Source organism: Dendrobium catenatum, unplaced genomic scaffold (genome assembly GCF_001605985.2).
Source record: "Dendrobium catenatum unplaced genomic scaffold, ASM160598v2 fragScaff_scaffold_551, whole genome shotgun sequence".
Lineage (NCBI taxonomy): Eukaryota > Viridiplantae > Streptophyta > Magnoliopsida > Asparagales > Orchidaceae > Dendrobium > Dendrobium catenatum.
In genome coordinates this window covers 34,406-58,941 of record NW_021319013.1, presented here as the reverse complement: position 1 = coordinate 58,941, position 24,536 = coordinate 34,406, and the positions used below count along the sequence as shown (strand labels likewise).

The following is a 24,536-nucleotide window of genomic DNA, read 5'->3' as shown; positions in this document are numbered from 1 at the left end:
AATTTTTTCCCTTTGGGTATGTTGTAAAATTTTTAGGCATCATTTCTTTCAAGAGCTTGGATTTCTTCATAAATGACTTTTCTCCATTGATAAATATTTAGTGCTTCGTGACTGCTATTTGTAATTTAAATGCTAAAAAGATATGTTGTGAAGACATTAAAATTAGGCAATAATCTTTCATATGGAATAAAGATTGAAATTGGGGGTTTGTTGCAAGTCTTTACACCTTTCCTATGAGTAATAGGAATGTCCATATTATTATATGAATCAATGTTACTTGATCAAGTGGATTTTAGACTTGGAGGAGGCGCTTGACTATGAGTAGGGGGCTGTTTGGTTGGAATACAAAGTGGTGTAAAGTATTTCAAATGCTGAGGTTTTAAAAAATTTGGTGTTTGTTTAGAATACAAAGTGGAACTAAGTAAAGTAAATATAGTATAAAATAATAAAACATTTAAGTTCATTTTTTAAGTAAATCAAACTCACACAGTTTTAAGTTAAAATCATGTACACCACAAGCAAGCTCGCTTGATCGCATCCCTCCGCCCACCATAGGTCACCACTGGCCGCTACCACCAGCCCCACTTCAAAAATGCCATCCACGACCGGCCACCACATACTGCTGGCCACCACCACCCGATGCTGGTGACCACCACCAACGTCAGCTACGGCCACAACCGCCATAGGCCACGACCACCATCGATCAATGCTGTCAGCCACTACCACCACCACCACCTTCCCCATCGGCCGCCACCATTTTTGGACTTTATACTATATTCATTATTTCAAACCAAATAAAAAAAAAAATACTCACTTGCATTTCCTTTACTTTCATCCAAACAATTCCAAAGTATTTCTTTTATACTGCATTTCTTTTACACTACATATTTTTTACGATGCATATTTTTTTAGTCAAACAAACAACCCCTAGGTAGGATGCATTGGTATGCCTTTTCAGTGTAAGTCCCCTAGCATCTTGAATAGATAATTCTTTTGTATTTTACTTGTTGTATGTGAACTTGGTGTTAAATCCTTACCTTTAGCTTCTATTCTTGGTTTCTTGGACATTGAATGAGGCTTCCCACTTTGAATTGGGATCGACCTACAAGCCACCTTTAACGTACAGTCGCTAGATGTAGAGATAACTCCTTCAAGAAATAAGAGGCCACCTTGCTTTTAGAAAACCTTAATTCAGTTCTTGCAGCATAATCAAAATATCATATCTCCAAGAATTCAGAAATAGGGACAATAAAGTAGGAAGATAAAGACAGGTAATGCTATTCACTTGAGGAATGAAATCCAATTTTTTTCCAATTTGTGAAGGAGGTGCGTATTTATAGCCACTCCTGATGGTAGAGATGTAAAAAAAAAAAAAATCACAGAAATACTCTTCTCAACAAGAAACTAGTGTAAATCTGACACGAGCTTATAGTGAAATAAAAGAACCAATACAACAATCTTCACCACAAAGAGATGAGAAAACAACATCAAAATTTCTCCCTCACTAACCTCACCAAGTCCAAGCAATGCTGACATTTGAGGAAGCTAGTGCCTTTGTCAACATATCAATGCATTATCATTTGGTAAAATTTTCACAATCTCTATAATCCAATTAGCAATTGCCTTTTCAATGAAATGAAACCTCACACCTATGTGCTTAGAGCCTTAGACCTTTCATGATACATGTGCTTTTTGGTGAGGAATGCATCATTTTGATTTTCACAAAATACAAATACATTTGTTGGCATTGAGCACATTAGCATATAAAAAATCAATCATTTGAATTATGATGCTTCTTTCATTGCTTCTGAAGCAACAACGTGTTTAGCTTCTATTATATATAAGACCACAATTAGTTTTAAATTACCTACCAACTAATGGAATTTCATAGCACCTTAAATACATAATCTATACGTGATATTCAAGTATCTAAATAATCTAAAAAATTTGGATATACGAACTCTGCAGTCATTTCTTTTACTGAATCATATTTCTATACCACAATCATAAAGTTATGTTTCATTTAAGTGCTGCAACACCTTGTTTATAGCTTTGGAATGATTCCTCTTTGGATAACCTACTTATAATGATGAGCAAGTAAGTTAAATTTGACTTAAAAAAATTGTAGCATGCATAACACTATTCATAATATCTTACTAGGGAACTTTTGTCATGTATAATATTGCAATATCATCACTTGGTGCTTGATTCTTGCTCATCCTTATATGCTGTGTTAGGGGTGAGAAACTAGTTTAGAAGCTGCTATCCCAAACCTGTCCACAATCTTCTCGATTTATGTCCCCTTGTGAATAGAAATTCTTTTGTTTCTTTATCTTTGATGATCTCCATTTCAAGAATTTCTTGGCAGGACCAAGATTATTCATTTCGAACTCCACATTGAGCAAATACATCACTCTTAGGGATTCAAGTAAGGGAGAAAGGCCAGGGTATCTATAGAGGAGTGGTGTTGATCATCCAGGGGATTCAGGTAAGGGAGGATTTTCTTCCACTAGAGTTAGGAAGTACTGATGTCATCCTGGGGATAAAGTGGTTGCAAACCTTGGGGGAACTCACGATGAAATTAACGGTGGATTGAAAGAAGGTGGTTATAAGGGGAAGATGTTAAGGCTATCCAAAGCCTGGTATCACTTAAGACCATAGGTTAGAAACATTATAATGTGGGGATATTATCTAGTGGGACTACACATGAATGGATAGCATGATCAAGATTTGAAGAGGGAAAGGGATGTTTCCTCTTTCAATGCATCCTTGATTCAGCATTCAGTAATGTTTTGTAGCCAACTCAAGGATGAGCCACCCCACGGGAACACGAAGCTATTCTCCCCATAGAGGACAAATGAATTTTGGGAAGGGGAAGTATTGTTAGACGGTCGTAGCGGTTCCTAACAGGGACCCGACCAGCGATAGAGGCTAACTTTTCGCTCTCCCGCACGGGCGATCAAGCACTACGGTTCATGAGGCGCACATTTGGTCACGTGTTTGAGGGATTTGGGAGGGAATTTTCGCTGTAAGGACTGTTTAGGATTTTCCTTTTGATATTGTATGATTTCTAGGGGTCCTACGACAGCATCTTTGAATTTGGGCTGATTTTCGGCGACCTCTTTTAGGATTTGGTTTTGATGGGCTCTAGATTCGTCTAGGATTGGGAGAGAATCGATCCTCCTCATGAATAGTGAAGGACACTTGTGCTCTTAGATTGTTGTTTTCTTCCAATCTATTTGATTCTCTGGCAATAAATCACTTTTTTTTTTGGTTTCATTTTGAAGTTTGAAGAGTTTCGCGCCTATTTTTGTCTTCTGTAGGTATTCATCGAAATACAAGGGTTTCTTAGTTCGTATTATGTCTAGGAGAATTTGGATCCTACTATCCTTTTCACTATCTTTTCAGTAGCTTGGAGCAACACTTTGGACTTCTTAATTAAAATCTTTAACTATTTTTTATCGTTTTGCCAATATTTAGTGAGATATGTTAGGATGAGTGACAAGTGGAGTCCCTAGTTGAAGATCAGAGAAGAGTACATTTGATTATTATCAACGTAAGAGTTTCTTTCGTTGGCCATTCTAAATCTTTTTGTAGTTTATGGAATGTGAATTTAGCCAATTTCATTAGCCATGCGGTATTGATTGCAAGTACATCTTTTCATATTGTTTTCAGCTCTTCGTGTTCTATACTTAGATTTCTCTTAGAGGATAGTAGTCAATGTGATAGTCATAATGCCTCTTATATGAATGAGAGTCATTACTATGTGAACCCATTTGCAGTTTGGTTGCCCATTTTACGTTTGATGTTGACTAGAGATTAGGAAGATTGACGTGGACATTTTGGTTGTTTGTCATTTCTTATTATCTCTTTACCGTGACAGTGGAGAGACAAAATCGATTTTGTATCCATGGCTTTGAGTGTTGTTGTTGTTGTTGTCATTGTTTATTTTGTCGATGATTCAGACTGGGAGAGGAGTTCGAGTTGTTTATAGCTTTCCATGTGTTTAATTGTAATAATTTGGGACCATGATTGAGTCAAGATTAATGCCTTTGTTCTCGAAGAAAAACAATGGGGTGGGCTTGTCTTATCTCTAAATCTTTAGATAACAGAAGGAGACTCCATATTAAGAATCAGTTAACATCCTGAACTAGGATTACGACTAAGTTCAATTAGGGGGAATTATGGGCTTAAAAAGAAGTAATAAAATATATATAAGAGTACTGATACATATATTAAGAGATTGAATGGTAGATTGATTGCTCTTCTCTGTGAGAAACAATTGACCAGAAAATCACACTCTTCCTGGAATCTCCTTAGAGAGTAGAAATGCAATACGGTTCCTTGAAAAAAAAACCAAGAAATTGAAAATCAACACAAGAGGATTGTGAAAATTAATATGGCATGATTAGATTTGTACTCTCGGGCTATTCAAATGTTGGAGGAGATCCATGAGCAAAGATATTAGAAAGTATAATGGAGGTAGAAATTTTATGGTTGAACTTCAAAATTCCTGTTCAATTGAGTCGAGGTCCTTTAGGTAGACTAGCTATGCTAGTAGATTTTGTTTTGCTCAACGAATAATAATAATCACTATCTTGAAGTATTTAACTTAAAATGTTAATATTGTATGTGCTGTAAACTTAGGATAGTTTGATAATGGTTGTACTGAAGGGCTGATGAAGGCTTATTGGTCTGGCACTATTGAGTTTGTAAAGCTAAATTTAGATTGCTTTGGGTGCGTAGTAGATAATTAGCATGGCTAGAAATTATAAAGAAGAGCAAGAGTAAATCAGAACTCAATACATAACTTGATTGCTTTTTTCCTTCATGTAATTTAAACTCAAAAAATTTTTAAAATTGATCTCTGCTAATCTTACTAAAGCAAAATATTTGTGCGTGTAATATTAGTGATGGCAATGTTTCTCACTCTTAGCTAATCTAAGTTCTTGTCTATACTAGTATGATGCTTTTTTTTTTTTCTGCGTCAACAAAGTCAATCGAGTAATATGGATAATGCTCAAGCTCGGGAAGCAATCTACCATTCACTTAGACCTATATTAGGACTAACTAAACAGTCCTTGGTTGCAAAAATTTTAGAGGGTTGTTTCTATTTTGTGTAGGCTTATTGTTAGACTCGTCCAGTGAGGACCGGTCACGCCGGGGCTTGTTCACCGAAGGCAGAAATTAGCAAAAACAACGGAGAAGGCTTCCGCCACTGTGGCGGATAAGACCTGCGACGCGACGCGCCCTGCGTGGCGGTTCGGACGGAACGGTTAATTTGGGGGAGTTTAGATGGGATTTGATTTGCAGGATGTTTTTAGAGAATTCTTTAGATTGTAGTTCATTAAGTCGTTATTTTTCTAGGGTTTGCAGGCTCTTGCAATGGGCTGAAATTTGAGATCTACTATGATTTAGGTTTCTTTTGGGCTCTAGCGGTTAGAGATTTGGGAGAGAATCGATCAACTCTCCTGAATTGTGGATCAATTGTTCTTGCTTTCTTTATTCCACTTCTACTATTGAATACAGGCTTTGCCATTTTGAGTTTCTCTTAGATTTATCTCGGACAATGGTGACTGTTGTTTCTGCTGTTAAACAGCAGATCTGCTGTCTTGTCCCTGCTGTGGACCATTGGCTGCTGTTTCGGTTCGCCGATTGGTTAGGTACGTTGCAAACTCAGTATTCCTATCAAAATATGGTATACAGAAGAATCGTTTTTAGGACCAGTTCGGCGGGCTGACAATTCCTGACAAATCTTCAGCGGGAAGTTTGTTTCCGGAAAAAAGTCTTTCAGTGAAATCTTGAGAAGAATGATGGCGGAAGAAAGAGGAATTGACTTGTCTTAGCAAGGCAAGGGCAATTAGAGCGATTGAGATGAAAGATTTCTTTCACCTGTCAAAATTCCAAATCACCTCAACAATGAAACGGTTTGAGCAGGGGGAAGTTCCGCAATGAGAGAATTGTTCGTGAGAAGAAACTACTATTGAGAAGGAAAACCCAATCTCGGCGACATCAAGAAGTAAGAGAGACCTCGCCGAACGATGGCATGGAAGGAATCCGAATCCCCTATTAGGAGGAACTTCGGAGTGGAAGTCTAAGAGGAACAGAGAGAACGACATCGCCTCGCTCTAGAGCCTCTTGAGGGAAGCGTGGTTTGGTGGGATATGATAGAGGTGGGTTGATTTTAGGTGGGAGGAGCGAGGGGTTCATCGCCAGAGTGCTGATTGAAGAATCAGACGTCGAGATGGGGGGGGATTTTGAAGAGAAGAAGGGACGAGGTCGATCGTCGAGGTGCTGAATTTGAAGGTATTTCGACGTCGAAGGTGTTGATGTTGAAGGGTGGAGACGGGTCGAGATGAAGCGGGGTATAGAGTATATTCATTTGGCCAGGACGATCGGAGCAATTGCGGACACCTCCTTTAGGCGGAATGGATCGATGCTATGGAGCAGAATACCGGGAGAGATCCAGGTGAGGGAAATGAAGGATTTGCCGTATTCGGAGGGGGCAGCGTGGCCATGGCTGGATCTACAAAGTGTCGGCGTACTTTGTTGTCAATGGGTTGACAGAGGTGAAGAAGCTGATGCCGACGGATTGTGTTGGAAAGGAAGAGACTTTGTCATGGTATCTAGTGGCGTGACAGGGAGGGGCCTACAGGGTAACTGGATGGAATTCAAAAACTTGACATAATAGAACTCGTTTCCAAGCCGACCGGCGAGGAGATTTTCTCATGAGAATTCTTTGCTCGTAGTGCAGGAGGATCAGTAGCAGAACTACCGTGGAGTTCAAGACCTGGCTAGTAGGGTGAAGATTATAGTACGCGAAGTTGGAGGAGGAACTTCTGTAAGGGGTTTTGAAGCAGGATTCGTGCAGGCTCAGTTAAAAGTTCTGATGCCTTTACGTTGTTTGTGCAGGAGGCATGAAGTTTGGCACAGCTGGGTAGAAAATACGAATTATCTGCGAGAAGGAGCCAGGGGCAGCAAGATCGGAAGGCTCGTCAAGGACTACGACACTCTTGAGCACCAAAGGCTAATGCATCAAGTCAACAATTAATGAGATCACCGGGAGAGCCACAGTGGAGGAGTGACGTGGGGATAACTTCAGAAGCTACTGAGACAGAATTACAGGAGAAGGGGCAAGGGCTTTGTTTTCAGATTGTGAACGAGAGGTAACGCCGAGGCACGGTGTAAGACGAACTCTTCAAGTTACTCTCAGTGTTTGTGATGAAGAAGGACTGGGAATAGGTGCGTCTTTCACTTGTGGGACAAGCGTGGATCTTTGGAGGAGTATGTTGTAGACCGGTCCAGCCGGTCCAGGCCGGGATTGGTTCGGTCGAAATCGGCCCAAAAACAGCCGTCGAAGCTCCGCATGGGCGAACGCATCTATCATAACACTAACAGGTTGTGAAATATAAAAAAAAAAAGCAGAGCTCTCTCCAAACTATCCACGTTCATAAAAATAACCTCTCCTAAGGCACCTATACCCATAGTACAATCACATACTGAACCAATGAATACCATTTTTTAATATTATACATCATAAATTTCAATGACCATAGAAATGATCAGTGACTGCATCCACACCTACCGGCTTAACTGATAAGAGTAATGTCAACCGTGCAAGACATGGGCTATGCACCTAGACAGTGAGATAATTCACACGAAACAACGAACAAGTAAAACCGTAGTAGTAAGACCCAACTACTTGTACTTCGACTGTGGCGAATCCTGGTGCGGCGACGCGCGCCTTGCGGGGCGGTTTCGGGAAGGAAATTTGAGGGAGTTTAGGAGGGAAATTGATTGCAGGGACTGTTTAGGGAATTCCTTTTGAATTGTATGCATTAAGTAGTTGATTTTTCTAGGGTTTGGGGCATCTTGAATTTGGCTGAAATTTGAGATCTCTTAGATTTAGGTTTCTTTGGGCTCTAGCGGCGTCTAGAGATTTGGGAGAGATCGATCCTCCTCTCGAATTGAGGATCAATTGTATCTTGCTGTTTTTATTCATCTACTAGTGAAATACAAGCTTTCCTTTGAGTTTTCTCTCAGATTTTCCCGGATAAGTGCTGTTTTTCTGCTGTAAACAGCAGATTTCTGCTGTTTTCCTGCTGTGGACAGCCATTTGGCTGCTGTTTGTTCGCCGATTTTGGTTAGGTTACTTGCGAACTCAAGTATTTCCTATCACTTATCCACACCTTCACCTATATGTCTATTTCACTAAGCCTATCATTGATAGAATTTGCATAAAATAGACTTTAAATCCTATATAACACTTAATATGAATGAATGGGGAAGGATTTATATATTCAAGAAGAAATAGTTGAGATTAAATCGTATCTGCATCTGAATGAGGGTATGAAACTTTAGACCTTGATACCATTTACATTGTACGGGAACTCTTATAGACACATCTCTACAAACTACTTAATATTGTAAAAGAGAATTAGGCACCATCAACGTGAAGCTTCTTTGTTTGATAGATTTTGACAGTCCCCTTTTTGTTTGGCTCGAATCTCGTTACAATGTCATTCTGACGCAAGTTAAAAGTTTATCAAATGCTATTGCCAATCTTAATTTTCTTGTATACTTCACTTTTTCTTATTTTACTTTAGTCCGAACTTACAGCTTTAGCTTTTCAAATAAAGAAAAATGGATGGATGCTGCAATTGTCCTTCGATTATTTCTCAGTACTGATTCCATGTGTTTTTGGATGACCTTCCTTGTAAACCAGATCAAGTTTCTTTTTTCTAACTTTTTGGTACGAGAGCAGTTGGAAAAAAAAAATTGTTTTTTAGCATATTGGAAACATACTTTTGATAGTCTTCCGATTCAATGCAATTTTTTATTGGTTTTTCAGAACCATCTTTTCAGTTACATATCAATTTTATCTTAGAATTCTGCCTCATAATTGATTTGCTTGTGTAAACCCTGTACTTTTGGAATGGCTTATTTAACAAATCCCCATGAATAGGGTCAACCTTTTGTTTTTTCAATTTTTTTTTTCTTTTTCTATTCTTAAACAAGTCCTCAAAATTCTTAGTCGATCCATGATTTCTGTATGCTCTTTCTTTTCTTTTTTGTTTATTTCGAGAAAGATTAGAATTAATTCTGATTCTTTCTCTTTTCATAGATTCCTTTCCAAGTAAGATTTATGGATCAATAGGATCCATAGATCTGTGTTTTTATAGATCCTGTTCATATACTTGAAAAAATAAGCAAATTTTTTATTAACATTTGCCATTCTATAGTTCTTGTCCTTCCATAGTTCTCATTCATAATTAATTTTTAATTTCTTATGTAATGCTGATGTTCTTAGTAAGCAATTAGCTCTGATTCATAATAAAAGAGATGTTCAAGTTTTATTTTGGGGAAGCTGTGGCGTTGCTGCTGCTGCAGTGCCATCACTTTCCAACAAGGGCCAGGAAATTCACTTTTTGGTTTCGCAGTGTGAGAGGATGCCTCTAGTAAGTGCATTTGTTGTTTGACATGACGACCACCTGTGATGCTTACTATTATCTCATGGTGATATCTCATTGATGTGATGGCTTGCCAAACAAACCCTTGTTAACACACGAAACACTTATTGAATATATATAGACTTGGATCTAAATATTTATGGTTTGTACATGCCAACTATTGTTGTTTGATGTTTTGAGCTTTTGATTCCCCGTTAGTTAAATGTGCCATTTTGCTCTTCGTGGCTTCTGTAGTTTTTTAAGTGACTGGTTCTTTGTTTGCAGGCTATTGATAAGAAGAAAAACATTCGATAGTACAAAAAATTTATTTACCTTAATGGGTTATACTGGTACATAAAGGATCTTCAGGGGAGGCGTTCACTTGTAGGTTATTATGTATCCATCTATTGATTCCTGACAGATCTTTACTCTGATCTTCGTACCATTTTTATTCAATCTTTTTTATGTTTTTAGGATATTGTATCATGATTCTACGTTGCCTGGCAAGGCTTATGTGAATTTATTCATGTCTGATGTGCCTGTCAAGAATTGCCTGAGCTCTGTGCTCTTGTGGCTCAATGACATGCTTTCTGAAGGTCCATCATCTTTTCTGTTTGAAGAGCGGATAACCAAATTTCGCAAGCAAAGGTGAGTTTTATGTGCTGAACTAGACGTGGTTGTGTTTCATTACAAACTTAACCACTCCACTCTTATCTACTGAAATTGAGTAGTTTATTTTTCATGTTTTTGTTGATTCTTCAACATGATAAGGATGTGATGTTTATGATCATTCATAACAATATATCTAAATCCAATATATGTAAGTTCATTTACATGATTGCCTCATTTAATCCATGATAGCTTTCTTTCTGGTGCCTTATAGAGTTGCTTGCCATCTCAAAGGGTTTTCATGTTTATTTGACTTTGATGAGAGTTAAACAAGTTTTAATGAGCTTGGATGACTTGCCTTTTGAACTTCACACTTGTCCGTTGGGCTTGAAATTGTTCCTCCAATGCCTTGTCATATATTCAATTTTCATCTTTTTCAATGTTTCCGATGTTGTATTTAGTCTGATAATTTTTTAACTTTATCTTGTTATTTCATGAAAACAAAACTATGTGGATAATACTTTGACGTTCCCTTATATCAGTTTGATTTACAAGTTCCCACCTGTGGGTCCGTGCAAGATATTATTTCTTTCTCCCTTATTTTTGGTGATTGTAAAAAAAACACATTAAATTTGCGATTGATGCTCCTTACACCTGTAAATTCAGTGCTAATCAATACCAGTAGAATGACATGCTACATAAACAAGATCTACACAATTTAGGAGGCATCTCTATTTTATTGTACTTTCAAAACTGAAAAGTGGATGCCAAATAAGTTTTAGTTTTGTGCGTGGTGAACTTTATGCGTGTGAGAAGTTTTTCTGAAGAGTAGATTAACTGCACTCCTGAACTTCTCCATGAAAAGTTTTGCTACTTGACAAAATCGGTCCTTTGATGTTTCCTGGAAACAGCAAGTAGAAACCATCTGTCGATATATGATAGAAAACAAATTTCAATGATGGGTACACGCAAGTAAAATTTCAAGTCCCTCTTAGCCAAGTTAGAATGGCATACTTTTATGCAGATGCAGTTTTCTTTCTTATACGAGTTTTTATGAGAATGCAGTGTGATTGGTTTCACCACGCCTCTAGTTTAGTCTACTAGATGGATGAAGTTGAGATTGGATTCTTGGCTAAACTAGAATGAATATGTTGACAAATGATAATATTAAAAATAAAGTAAGAGGCAAAATTGTGAAAAATGGCAATTTGAGCAAGCATATGCACTAATAAAATAAATTGATAAAGCTCCTGTGAAATTATTGAGTAAAATGATTCAAAGATATATATATATATATATATAGCTATTAGATGATGAAGAAATCAAGCAATTGTGTTTGTTGAAGTTTTAATAGCCCAATCTCTTGATATAGTTTGTCAAATGTGCTAATTCTTATATCACCCCTTTGAGATTAAAGAGAGCATTGCTAGGGGTTACCATTGAAGACGGATATCTAATTGGAGGCTTTGCGATCCAGATTAGGTGGTGGGAAATTTGATTAAATTTAGATTACATCAACATAAGGATACAAACAACAACATGAAGCTTTTATCCCACTACGTGGGGTTAGCTACATAAATCCTTTTTCTATATTGTCTTGTTAAGAGTCAAATTCTCATTTAAATTTAATATTTTTTTTTTAATATGTTCTAACCAATATTTTTCGGTCTACCTCTATCTTTCTTAATATATGCCAAATCTAATACATCTACTGATGCGGAAATCCGACGGTGGACGTAATCAAAGGAAGAGACGATGATCGACGACCGGGATCCCTCCATTTTTTATCTTAGTTATTAATTGAATTTTTGATTTAATTATGCATATTCCATTTTTACCCTTACTTAAGGGTCTTCTCTTATGTAATCCCACGAGGCAAAGTTGTCTTTTAGTTTCTTTTAAGGCCTACATATAGAGGCCCTTGCTCTTGTATTAGACAATGATGGATTAATAAAAAATTTGTTTCTACATTTTGTTCTTGAGAGATATGGGAGTTCTTAGGAGAGTGGAAGTCCCTATGTGAGGGAAATGAAATACCCACTAGTCACAGGATGTGTCCGGCTCGTGGTTGAAGTCCCTAGGTGAGGGCATCGCGTTACCCGTCAGCCGCACGAAGTGTTCGGGCTCACGGTTTTATCTTTCTTTCCGTTAACTTTTTTTCTCCTTCTCCCTTGACCGACAGCCTTACCCCCTCCACAGCTGCCGGCCAAGCTTCCCTCTTCCCTCCTCCCACTCTCTAAGCCGAACAACACCACCCTTTCTTTCCCCCACCTCCAACCGTCGGCCACTCCACCACAACCCAGCCACCAAGCGTTTTCTCCCATCCAACCCGCCGGCTACACCCTCCTCAAAACCCCCCACCACAGGCCATGTTTCCCCTACACCCCACCGCTGGCCCACCCTCCAAGTTCCCTTGATTCCAATTTCATTTCATCATCATTACATTCCTAAATTAGCTCATGTCTTATTTGGAAAGTTTTCGAATTCTCCTAAATAACCTACATCTTTTTTAGAAAATCTTTCAATCATATTAAATTTGAAATTATTTCATATTTTACTCTCCAATCTCCCATTAATGTATGGGTCCACATACATTGTATGTGGACACCTTTTCCTTTCCCTCCTCATTAGGCTGGCCCCTCTCTCTCTCCCTTATTTTAATTATTTCCTTCCTTGTTAAGGAATTCAGTTAGGGGAATAATTAACTACCTATTTATCCTTCCCTCCATCTTATTTGAATATAAAATTTTAAATACCTTGATTAGAGAAAAATCTGAAATTTAATTTCAGATTTTTAATCATATTATCTTCCCTCACCCCCTCCGTTCTACATATCCACTCTCCTAACTGGGTCATCAAAAGGATGGCATTTTATATGACCAAATCATCTAAGGAAACTCTTTGATCTTATCTTCCATTGGAGTTACTCCAACCTTCTCATATATATATACTCATTTTACATTATGTCTATAAGAGTGAAGCCACTCATCTACCTGAGCATCCTCATCTTTGCAACACTTAATTTATGCTTCTCTTTTAATGACCAACATTCTGCGCCATAAAGCATTGCAATTCTCACCACCATCTTATATAATTTTCCCTTAAGTTTGTGAGGTACTTTTCTATCACACAACAAGCTTGATGCATCCCTCCACTTCAACCATCCAACTTGAATTCTACTAACAAGCTTGATGCATCCCGCACTCTTATTAATAACTTGATTGCCCAAATTCACAATCCCTCCACTAGATCTATTTCTACTAAATTACATTCTATGTATTCAGTTTTAGATGTACTCAAACAAAAACTTTTAGACTATGAAGTTGACATCTATAATTCAAATTTACCTTAAACTCCCTCTCTAGTCTTGTCAACAAGAAGAATGTCATCAACAAAAAAATATAGACTGAGGGTACTTCAGTATAAGGATGTGTTTGAATTTTGTATTTGTTTGGATTTTTTTTTTTCTAAATTCAAGATTATGATAAATTTTGTTAGAATCATTGTTTAGTTTGTGGTTAATTTATTTGTTATTTGAATATGAATCTTATTTATGATTTAGTTTCTTTCTATTGTGGAGTCATTTAGGATTGATAAGATATATTTTTAAATTAATTTTATATACTTTTGCTTATAAATAGGCTAGAGTCTCATTAAAAAAAAATTAATCTGACATTTATTCCAAAGTTCTTTTTCTCTTTTCTATTTCATAGTGAGGGGATTGAGGGTTGAGGCTTTTGCTCGGGATACTTGTTGGCTCAAGGAAAGAATTTAAGTGGTCTGTTCCAAATGGGGGATTCAACAAGCCTCGAAGGAGTGGTGGTTGACATCCTTGTGGAGTGGAGAAGAAGACTGATGAAGACATACGAAAATGATTAATATTTGTGATTTAGCTTTGTAGCCTGCTTCCATGGTGAAATGATGTGGAGATGTCCATTCAGGAAGGCGAAATGTACTATGCATTGGGAAGGAGATGGAAAATTACTCATTTTTGTTTACTCAAGTTCCACCTCAATAGCATATGAAACCCAGTTGTGTGCTATTGGATCAAAAACTTTTATATAGAGTCAGTCCTCTAATTGGCTGCATGAGGAATCTTTGTTCGTCTGAGAGTAATGTGCAAATCTTTTTGTTATTTGTCATGACTGAATGTAGTGTAACGACACAAAATTTTCAATTGGACTTTTATTAGAATGTGTGTTGAATGTGTTTAGGCTAGTTTGACAATGGGCAATGCGATGCAATAAGTCTTATTGTGACATTTTGTACTGATCGGCTTAAGGCCAATTGATAGTAGGAAATTTTTAGACATTCAAAATGATAATCACATTATGTTTAAGCACCTTTATAAATATCCCAAAAGTTCAGGCTTGTTTGATAATGGGTGATGCCCAATATGCCTTATTGTGATATCTTAGATTGATTGGCTCAAGGGCATTTGTGGCAAATCAGTTTCCTTTTGTTGCTGACAAAAAAATTAGGGTGGCATAAGTTATTACGATGAAGTCTTCAGGCCGACCAAATATAAGGTATTACGATTGTGCTAACTTAGGTGATATAAGTAGATGATATAGTGCCAAGTTAAGTTTGAAATTGTTGACATTGTGGCAAATATGGCATTTGAGGATCCCCTCTAAGTTTAATCTTTCTACCAGCTCCAAAGATGTGAACGATGGAATTTGGTCTGTTGTTGGTATATCACTACGTTGTCTGGGAGGGAGAGAGTTGGCATTGAGGAGAACAAAGATAAAACAAGAGTTAAGCCTTTGACTCAACATATTTTCCTACTCGGGGAAGGACGTTACTTATTTTCGAAGGATGTAGCTCGAAAGCCTTAAAAGAGTAGTAGTTTATGTTTCTGTGGAGGCCAGGAGACATAGGAAGACATGTGAAGATGAATTTATGTGGTTCAATTTTATAAGCTGTGCCCATAGTGTAATAAGGGGAGGAGTAAACTATGAAAGATAGGGTTCTCAATTTGGGTTAATGGGTTGAGTTTAGGTTAGACTTGAATTTGACATGTTTTGAACATGAACCATTTATCATACGAATCAAAATGCTTGACCCAAACCGGGCTTGGTATGACCTCCCCCTAACTTGTGTAAAACGTTCAATATATGGGTCATGCAATTTTACCTAGTGATTCTACCTAACAACCCTCTGCCTGACAACCCTTGATTGCTTTTCCTCAAGAAAAAGAAAGGACAATTGTTTGTGCAACAAACTCAAAGAAACATCTCCTAAGAAGTTGTTGCAGGATTCAACTAAGCATAGGAACCATAATCCAAATTTAATGGCTAGATGCACGCAAATACTTTGAGCAATTACCTCGAATGTTGTAGTAAATACAATTAGTCATCCATCCATCATGATAGGAGCATGTGGAAGAATAATGAAAAATAAATATATCTTCCCATGACCCATCACAATAAACAAACCTCTTATTCTTAAAATACAAGCAGAATATACAGCACTAGTAGATGAGTTTGAAATTCTTTCTCTAAAAAATGGAAGTGGTACATGCAGGTTGCGGAGGAGTTGGTGAGGAGTTTGGTAGTAGTCAAGGGCTAAGAGTAGGCTTTGAAGGAAACTTGAATGTTACCCGCACGAATGTGACATCTTCATGGCGGAAGGGTTGAAGAGGCGAACTTGTAAAGTGTGGAAGGGGCAAACCATTGCTTTTAGGGCAGTCACACGCAAATGCAAGTACCTAGGTTAATTCAAGTTGATTTTGGTTAATCAGACCAACTTGAACCCGATCCAAATGGTAATTGTGTCTACATTTAAACTAAAATTTGGCCTGAATAATGATTGGCTTAACCTGGAACTAGCTTTTTTGGGTTGAGTTCATGTTGGATAATCTTGTTGGGTCATTTTTAATACTCTTATAATCTTATTGATATGTAAAATGTATAATTTGTAGGGAAGGTCCACCATTATCTTATTGGGTGATGTTGATAAGGTATAGAGGAGGAGAGGGAAGAAGAGGAAGGACGGCCTTTTTGTTTATGCGAGTTCAAGCTTAAGAAGTTAGTGATGCACAATTGTGTGGTGTTAACTGGTTAGTTGTGCTGTGCACGAAGGACATATAGTGCCTTTGAACTTTGAGAGCTACATGTGCTCTAAATATGCTCATATTGAGTTGTTCATGGTCAACTTTGTGTCAGAACCAGATGTTGACGGTCTTGGTCTACTGAATTGAAGCTAGTTGGTAGAACTTGTTTAGGGCTTCTTTGGGAGGCTGGATGAGAGATGCTAGTCAACCACGTAAGCACTAACAAATATTAGTAAATACTGACATTGACTGGGAAAGGTCAATGAGATGCCATGAAAGTCTTAATAAATGATTTTGATCTTTTACAGATGGGTATTCGACAAAGCTAAGAGAGATGATCGAAAGTTGTGGGACTCGATTAACAAATGACTTACATCATGGTGGAAGATTACCAGATGTTGAGGGAGAGGGCAGCTAGAGCTGTTAGTGCAAGAATACCAATGATTGGGGGAATTGGTGGGTTAGACTGTCTTCCTAAATCCAAGAGCAACTAGAGGAGATATTGGGCAACAAGGCGATGGTAGAGAATGCACTTACTAGAGGAGCTTGTGATCATGAGGGTTGAGGCTCCAGCTCTTGACAAGATTCATGAACATTGGATAGGATGACCTGATGACTTAATGATGTGAAACTACTAGGAGTTACGATCAAAATTAAAAGAGAATTGTTAAAGTTTGCTTATTATAAATTTATGTGGATCATGCAAGATAAAGTTAAGAATTAGAAACGTTGACTTCGCTTAGGCCAAAGAGATGCACTTGAGATTAACCAAAATAGTTCATTCAAAAATCCAAGGGAATTAAATGCGGAGTACAAATAACAAAACCCAACGTTTTAACAACGAGAATTTCACCTTGGGGCCGTATCACTCAAAGATTGGTGGACTTTTGACGGAGATAGAAGATCCAAGCGATGAAAAAAGTTACCACTAGAGAAAGGGCGCCGAAGAACCTCGTCGGAGGAAGAGTAGCCGGCGGGGATGGGTGTCGTAGGTGACCGTCAAGGCTCCACGTGTGTTTTGAAAATTGACGGTCGTAGATGCTTGCAAGGATCGGGACGACTCTCTCCAAGTATTCTTCCACGGTGGTCTCGTCTTCAAATCCTACGTCAAAACAAGGTGATCGTAGGATGTTGATGCTCCCGTCGGCGTTGAAGACGAGCCCCCACACAAGCTCCGGATCCGCCATGCATGCTTGGCGTGGAGGATTCTTCAAGGAAAGGGGGAGTGGCCGGCGGGATTTCCAAGGAGGGAGAGATTCGGCCAAGGTGGGAGAGAGGGGAGGTGGGTCAAGGCGTGAGAGAGGTTAGGTGGGGTGAGGTGGCAAGCAATTTACTAAAATCTGAAGTTAATTCTCAGATTTTAGTAAGATTGGAGGGAAAAATTTGAAAAGAGAATTCAAATTAGGATGGAGTTAAGAGGGGATTTAATGAGCCATTAAAGGGGCTCATTAAAAGGTGGCCGGCGGCATGCTTAGGGAGAAATTAGGGTTAGCCAAATTAAAACTGATTGTAATTTCAGTTTTAAGTAATTTGGGAGGGAAAATTATTGAGTCCAAATTAGGAGTCCAAAACGGTCAAGGCATTAATGTCGCATTTAATGGGGGATTCTCCAGGTGGAGGCCGACGGCATGCTTGGGAGAGGAAGGGAATTTGAAGGAGAGAATTTTCTAATTAGGATGGTGATGTGGCGACTCATTCAAGATCTCAATTGACTGGTGGGCCTTGCGATTTGCTCCCCTTGAGCTCTCTCCCTTCTCAAGCCCTCATGCAAGAAGAAGTAGAAACCAAAAGTAATTTTCATTCATAATCTTCATTAAGCTCAAAATGATACAAGAGACCACTATATATAGGTCTTGACTCATAAAAGTGAAAAAAGACTAAATTGCCCTCTGGGCTACAAAGAAACATAACTCCCCACAGGGGTAAAATGGGAAAACAGTAAATCAAACAAGACAATAATAAAATACATCATGTCATCTCAATCAAAAGTAGAGGCGCTGAATCGTGGCCGTCGATCTGCGGTTTCGCCGGCGATAAACATGTCGGTAGCGTCTGTCGATGTCCTCATCACTTAATTTCTAGTTAGAAGATCCTTGGGGTTGATGGAGGTCTATTTTGAGCTGGTCTTGTGTCAAATAATTAGTTTCAATTTATTCAGTGGGTCAACCCAAGAGGCTTCCTCCTCTAAGGGGTTCGTATCTTGATAGTTTCCAGCTAAACACACATCGTTAATTTGGTACGAGCAACTAGGAATTACACTGCTTGAACTGAGCTTGGTTCTAGCCAAAGCATATTTATCTATGTGGTCAGTATGAATTAGCCGTAAGAGCCAAAGTACTATGCTTAACCACCAATGCAATCTTTGATATGTCGGGCAACATGACTTTTTTGTATCCCCTAATGTGTGGCGTACAGTGAAGTTATGTGAAATTTTTGGATAATGTTGAGCTCTTTAAGATGAGTGCTATCCAAATTTTGTCAACATGCCACTTATTACTGTGGTATGAAAAAAAGAGATAAACCTTATTCCTGTCTCTAAAATGACCAAATGCATAACATAAAACATGGACAATAATATTGGTTGTCTAAATGAAATTTTTGGACGAACATGAAAATCTTTGATGGTACTCTAACAAGGACTATGCAAATAGTGGTAAGAATTGGCTATAATAAACTATGAAATGAATAAAACATAAATCAGAGTGTTCTCTGAGCTCTATAAATGGTGAACAAACTCTTACATTATGAATATGTATGACTCAAAATGATTGTTTGAGGATAACCAAGCATCCACTATTACCTTATCTTAAAACTAGATCACCAGTGCAAATGAAATGTGGCCAAGTCAACTCATGATTTAATTCAAGTCAATTAAGCTCAACTCAATTCCATCTTTTTGATTTGGTAAGTATCAAAATTTGAAAATTTGAGAACAAATAAAAAATCTCACATTTTCAAAATTTAGATTTTTTATGAATCCCAATTTACCAACTTGCTATTAAATTTCTAGAAGTTAAAAAAAACAAATTATGAATTTTTTATGGGGACCTTTCCATCATCAACATCTACCCACAGTAAAATTTTCACATTGAAATTTTGTCTAGTTTTATTGCAATGATTTCTTCTTTTTGGTTTATTTTAAAATTCTAAAAAAAAAAAAAAACTTGGTTTGCTCGAGACAGTAGAGGGTTCTATCCAAGATAGTGTATTGTTTTGCACAGGAAATTGAGAATACTTAATGATTGAAGTTACTCTAAAGAGGCCATGTTTTGAAACTTTAAGATAGAAAAATAAGCGATAAGATACTAACCTTAAGTGAGATGAATGAGTATTACTAGTTTTAAGTACTAAAGGTCATAGAATTCAGGAATAAGATCTCCAAAATGTCCAGGTCCCCTCTACGAGTTTGAGGGATGTTATTTATAAGTGTTAAGCTAATTGTTAACTTTCTTTGGTGATTCTCGGAGAGAGTCGGTCATCAACTCATAATTTATGATTAATGAATTGCTGTAATTATTTGATAATTAAGAATTTTGTTTTATGGAATGACTTTGATTCTTCAATTAGATTTTAGGCACACAAAGAAAACCTGAGAAGCAATATTGAAACTTCTGACTCAAAATTTTATGAGGGTTGTACAGGATGCAACAATAAAGACAAGAACTTCCTCCTTAGTTGAAGAAATAGTGAGCTCTACCGTTGAGCAAGTTGAGACAGCGAGCATGAAAATTCTTGTGAAAGAAAATGAAGAGATGACTTTTGTGGACATTTAAACGGAAAAGAATGTGGAGAAATGTACCATGGTTTTAGAGAAGGAATTCAAAGAGTTTTTAGATAATGATTATTGATAGTAATGAAGGAAGAGATTAGGCACTGCTTGGAAAAAACTGAGCAGGATGATATTAAAACCCATGAATGTCATTAAGTGTCTCACTTATCATTACATTTGGTAAAAATCCCAAACTTATTTTGCTATATCAAAATTTTGACTTTTTCAAAAACTTCTAAAATATCACTCCAATTTTTCATAAAAAATTTGTAATTCAATTCCACATAATGATCTTCGTATTTTACCAAATGACATGACAATCACTTGCATTTGTTGCCCCTTTACCAAGTATGCCTTCCCCCACCATTCCTCTGGAATAAGGCTAAACTATCACCTCCAATTAAATCTCTCGTCTTCCTAGCAGTGAGGATTAGGGGTGTAGGCTTGCAAGCCGATTTGAGCTCGACTCGTTTATGGGCTCGCGAGCCGAGTTTATCGAGCTCGAGTTCGAGCTTGTTTAGTAATTGAATTCGAGCTTGAGCCGGCTCGAATAAATAATAATATTTTTAAAATAATTTTATTTTATTTATTAAATTTAAATATAAAAAAATAGTAATAATAACCACCTAAGTTTTATTTAAATGTTAAACATTTCATATTTTTTTTCTAAATTTTGACTAAGTTTTAAAACTCCCGCTTAAGTTTAAAAAATTCCGCCTAAATTTAAAAATTCTTGCCCATAGCTTGCGAGCCGGCTCTAGTTCGTTTAGAGTGAGACGAGCTCGAGTTCGAGCTCGCTTTCCAACTAACGAGCCAAGCTCGATAAGGGCCTAAACTCGATTCGTTTACACCCCTAGTGAGGATTACACGATCTACTGCTCAAAGATTTTCTTATGTCATACTCTCCTAAATCAAATATTTCGCAACAATCTTGAAAATGAGACTAAACCATACCTTTTGGATGATGCTAAACTAACACATCAATTAAATCTCCTCTTCAAGCAACACATTTGACATAGCTGAATTTTCTCACAAATTCATCAACGCTCCATTAAATGCAAATACAACATTCTCTCAATCCCTCCAAAATATGGATTAGCTAAAAGAACATAATAAAAATGATTCCAAATTTCCTTTTGCTACTCCAAATCCTATTCAAATAAAAACTATCCCAGTCCCACCCTGCTTAGCCCTTGTATAATACTAATCCCCTAGCCAACTCACCAAAGACCCAGGCCAAACTAACTCAATAATGGATAATTTGGCGAAGTAGGAATCCTTCCTCTCCCTAACGAGTCGCTCTACCAATTCACTGCTTTACCTTCTGCATCCATTCAAGTATAGTATAATTATGCCAGGTGGAGTCCAATATAACGCTAAATGCCAGTTGAAGGTCTGCAACTAACCTTAAAATTCCATTATTGCTTCTCCACTTTTTTGTTGTGACAAAGACCAAAGTTATCATAAGATGTTTTTTTTTTTTTTGCCACTGACCTATGCATTAAGTCAACTTGTTCAATTCAATGATTGGATGAGTCATTGACTATAATATATCTTGAACGTCCAATGAACTGAATAATTGCTAAAATGACATCTAGGGATTGTTTGGTTGCAAGTTAAGTATTTATAAATCATTTGTATTTTAGATATGGTACACAGTAAGGTTACTCGTTATTTTTTCAATTACATATAATGTCTTGGCAAGACTGTCCTCTCTTGCGTTACCTCTTTTGAATTGTGATGGATGGCTTACTAACCTCTTTGAATCTAAAATTCCTGACATTGCATATTAAGGTATTACCATCAATCAATACCGAGTTTCTCACCCCATCATAGCCTTTAACTTTGCTTATAGATGCTCGCTTATATGAAGATTCAATTCAACCTCTCCATTAAATTGCTGGTGGTAAGCAAAATACGGCTTAATTTTGAAAATTGCTTCTCTATGGTAATCATTTTTCTGTAAAAAAAATTTATGGATGTTCTTTTCTCATTTAGAACTAAACTCTCTTTTGTCATTTGTAATGGCAATAATCTGAAATTCTTTTGGGATCCTTGGTGTAATGGTAATTTTCTAAAAGAGATATTTGATAATAAGATTTTCTCCTCTATCCCCTTCCCTTCGGGCTCTCCTCTCAATGTGCTGATTAATTACTCCAATTTGAATTTAGATGATATATAAATCCAAACATCACCAATCTCATAAATAACCTCCCCATTCTTGTGGATGGGACTGACAGTGTTGTTTGGGATGCAAATCACAACCCTGCATGTAAGGACTTCCTTGCTTCTTTCTGCAACAATTTACCCTCCCTAAATTAATATAAGCACACACCGTATAAAAGGTTACTCCATAAGACCACGTTATTTGCTTGGCTTTGCATATGATGGGTGGCTTTAAAAGGGCAGATGTGCTTCAAGATCAAATAGGATGGCTTATAAACAAAAAATCACCTTTTTTAGCGCCGCCCTTAAACCTTCTTCACCAGATGGTTTCCTTCTTAAGCTCAATCTGCACTAAATCTAGAATCATATCAATGACATGATAGTACCATATATTACTATAAAGAACCTATAAACTATCTTACCTCCTGCAGCTGCATTTACCACATTTGGCATGAAATAAATGAAAGAAAGTTTGGCACCAACTTCTCAAGCAGTTCCACTATCTTTTAAGAAATTTTTCGTTGCTGTGAGGGCCAAGTGCAAAACTTTGAAAAAAAAAAATCTATTTGCTCTAAGATATTATATTATGATGTTTAGGAACGTTTTTGCTGCTCGCTTTTTACATACATAGATGCTTTGGATACCTTTAGCTCAACTATTTGAATTTTGAAAAGCATTCGGAGATTTTGTCAACCCCCTCGCCTTATGGTATTATATAGGAGAAATTTGGTTAGTTGGTTATTTTGTGCACATTTCATTTCGATGGTCTCCAACAACCATGGGGTTGCATTGTTAGCTCTCTCTATTAGATGTCCCCTTTCTAACCAGATTTTACCTTCATTCAAATTGAATTTGCTGGTTGTTTTTGTTGCTGGCTTCCCCCAGGACTACATTTATTAATGTGCACTGAACTGGATACATTTTCTATTTGCTTGACGATAATATGCCTACTTCTTGCTGATTGCTGACTGACCTATTCATCATCTGGCTGTTGTTCTTAAAGTTTCGATGGCTTCTGAAAAATATGGGTGCTTTGCTTGGAGAAATTATTTTGTGCTGAGGCCGAATGAAGAACACCGTCCGGAGATCAACCAGAATGCGCTATGTCAGCGGTACTGAGCAGTTCCGAGCGAATGGGTGATGTGGCGCATTTTGGTTGGTCTCCGTACGGCGTTCGGCATCCGCATAGAATAATCCGCCCTTTGCTTGGGGTTTCAATTATGACATTCATTATTGATACTAGAATGTTTTTTGTTGTTCTTACCGTTTGGATGGCCTTTGACAAATATGGGGGCTTTGGGGTTTCACTTATTACATTCATATTTTGGCCAATCATTATTGTTATAGAGATTTATCTCTTAATTTTCTTCTCTGTAAATTTTTTTACTCTTCTTTTTGTCTGTTTTGGAACTATTTGCTCAATGAAAGCCGTAACCAATCTTTAGGGGTAATAGCTAGGAAGCAACATAACCCTAGACCCCTTAACTGAGCATCTTAGCCTATAGGACTAAGTTGTAAGACCCGCCATTTGGACTACTTCTAAGCGAAGCAGTAAGACCCGCTTATTAGAGAACTTCCAAGTGAACGACCCTAGATTTAAAACTCAAAACCACAATGGGCAACCTGGTTTATAAGAATTATTTTGTAAGACCCACCACCTGACAACTTTCAAATGAAAGCCGTAAGTCCAACCTTAGGGGAAAGTCTTAGGTAAAAAAACGCCTAACCTCTAACCCCCATTAACAAACCCTTGGGCTACTTCTAAGTGAAGTAGTAAGAACCACGCGTTAGGGAACTTCTAAATGAATGACCCTATATCTAAATAATTAAATCACCCGGGCCACCTAGCTTACAGGGATAGGTCGTAAGACCCGTCATTAGGCAACTTCTAAGGAAGTCATATAATGTAGAATGGGTAGGAGGATTGAATCCTATGGGTCTTGAATATGCAGGACGGCACGTCAATAATGTTGGAAGATGTGGACAGCCAATTGGATTTTCCAAACAGTAGTTCAAGGTCTTCCAAGGGTGGAGGAAGTAAAGCTACAGCTGAAATTTCTGGCTGCAGTTTTTGGGAGTAAGAGGGTTCAATATTGTAAGGAGTTTGGAGAGGTGCTAGTGGAGGAGTTTCCACGTGATGGCCTTGGAAGATTTCGGCCAGCAGAGGAATTTTAATTCCCAAAATAAAAGAATGAGTTTTGAAAAGATGTAGAGGTGAATATAGTAAGGGGAATTTCGGCCAGCAGAGGAGGAGAACCTGAGATTTAATTCCCACTTGGGAAGAGTTATTTTGGAAAGGTTTAAGACGCGGGGAACAAGAAGAATTTCAGCCAAAAGGAAAAAGAAGAGTTTTGAATTGTTTCCAAAAGGGGTGTAGTGATTTCAAGAAACAATTTCAAAGGAGATCTCTATGGGGCCGGCGGCATAGGGAGTATGAGGTGGGAATTTTGGAGGCATTCAATGCTTTATTAAATTAAGAAATTAAATT

General features: G+C 37.5%; 1 protein-coding gene across 7 annotated transcripts in view; it reads left to right on the top strand.

The window, feature by feature from the left end:
• LOC110106823 (dnaJ homolog subfamily C member 17-like) overlaps positions 1-24,530 on the top strand; it is a 32,476-nt gene extending 7,946 nt beyond the window's left edge. The window contains exons 4-6 of one of the 7 annotated variants that reach the window (XM_028694781.1): positions 9,735-9,833; positions 9,924-10,097; positions 22,934-24,530. In XM_028694781.1, the coding sequence (XP_028550614.1) occupies positions 9,735-9,764 (30 nt within the window). In that variant the 3' untranslated portion in view covers positions 9,765-9,833; positions 9,924-10,097; positions 22,934-24,530. The other 6 variants (XM_028694783.1, XM_028694784.1, XM_028694780.1 and 3 more) reach the window with 6 other exon arrangements.
• The last annotated feature ends 6 nt before the right edge of the window (positions 24,531-24,536 follow it).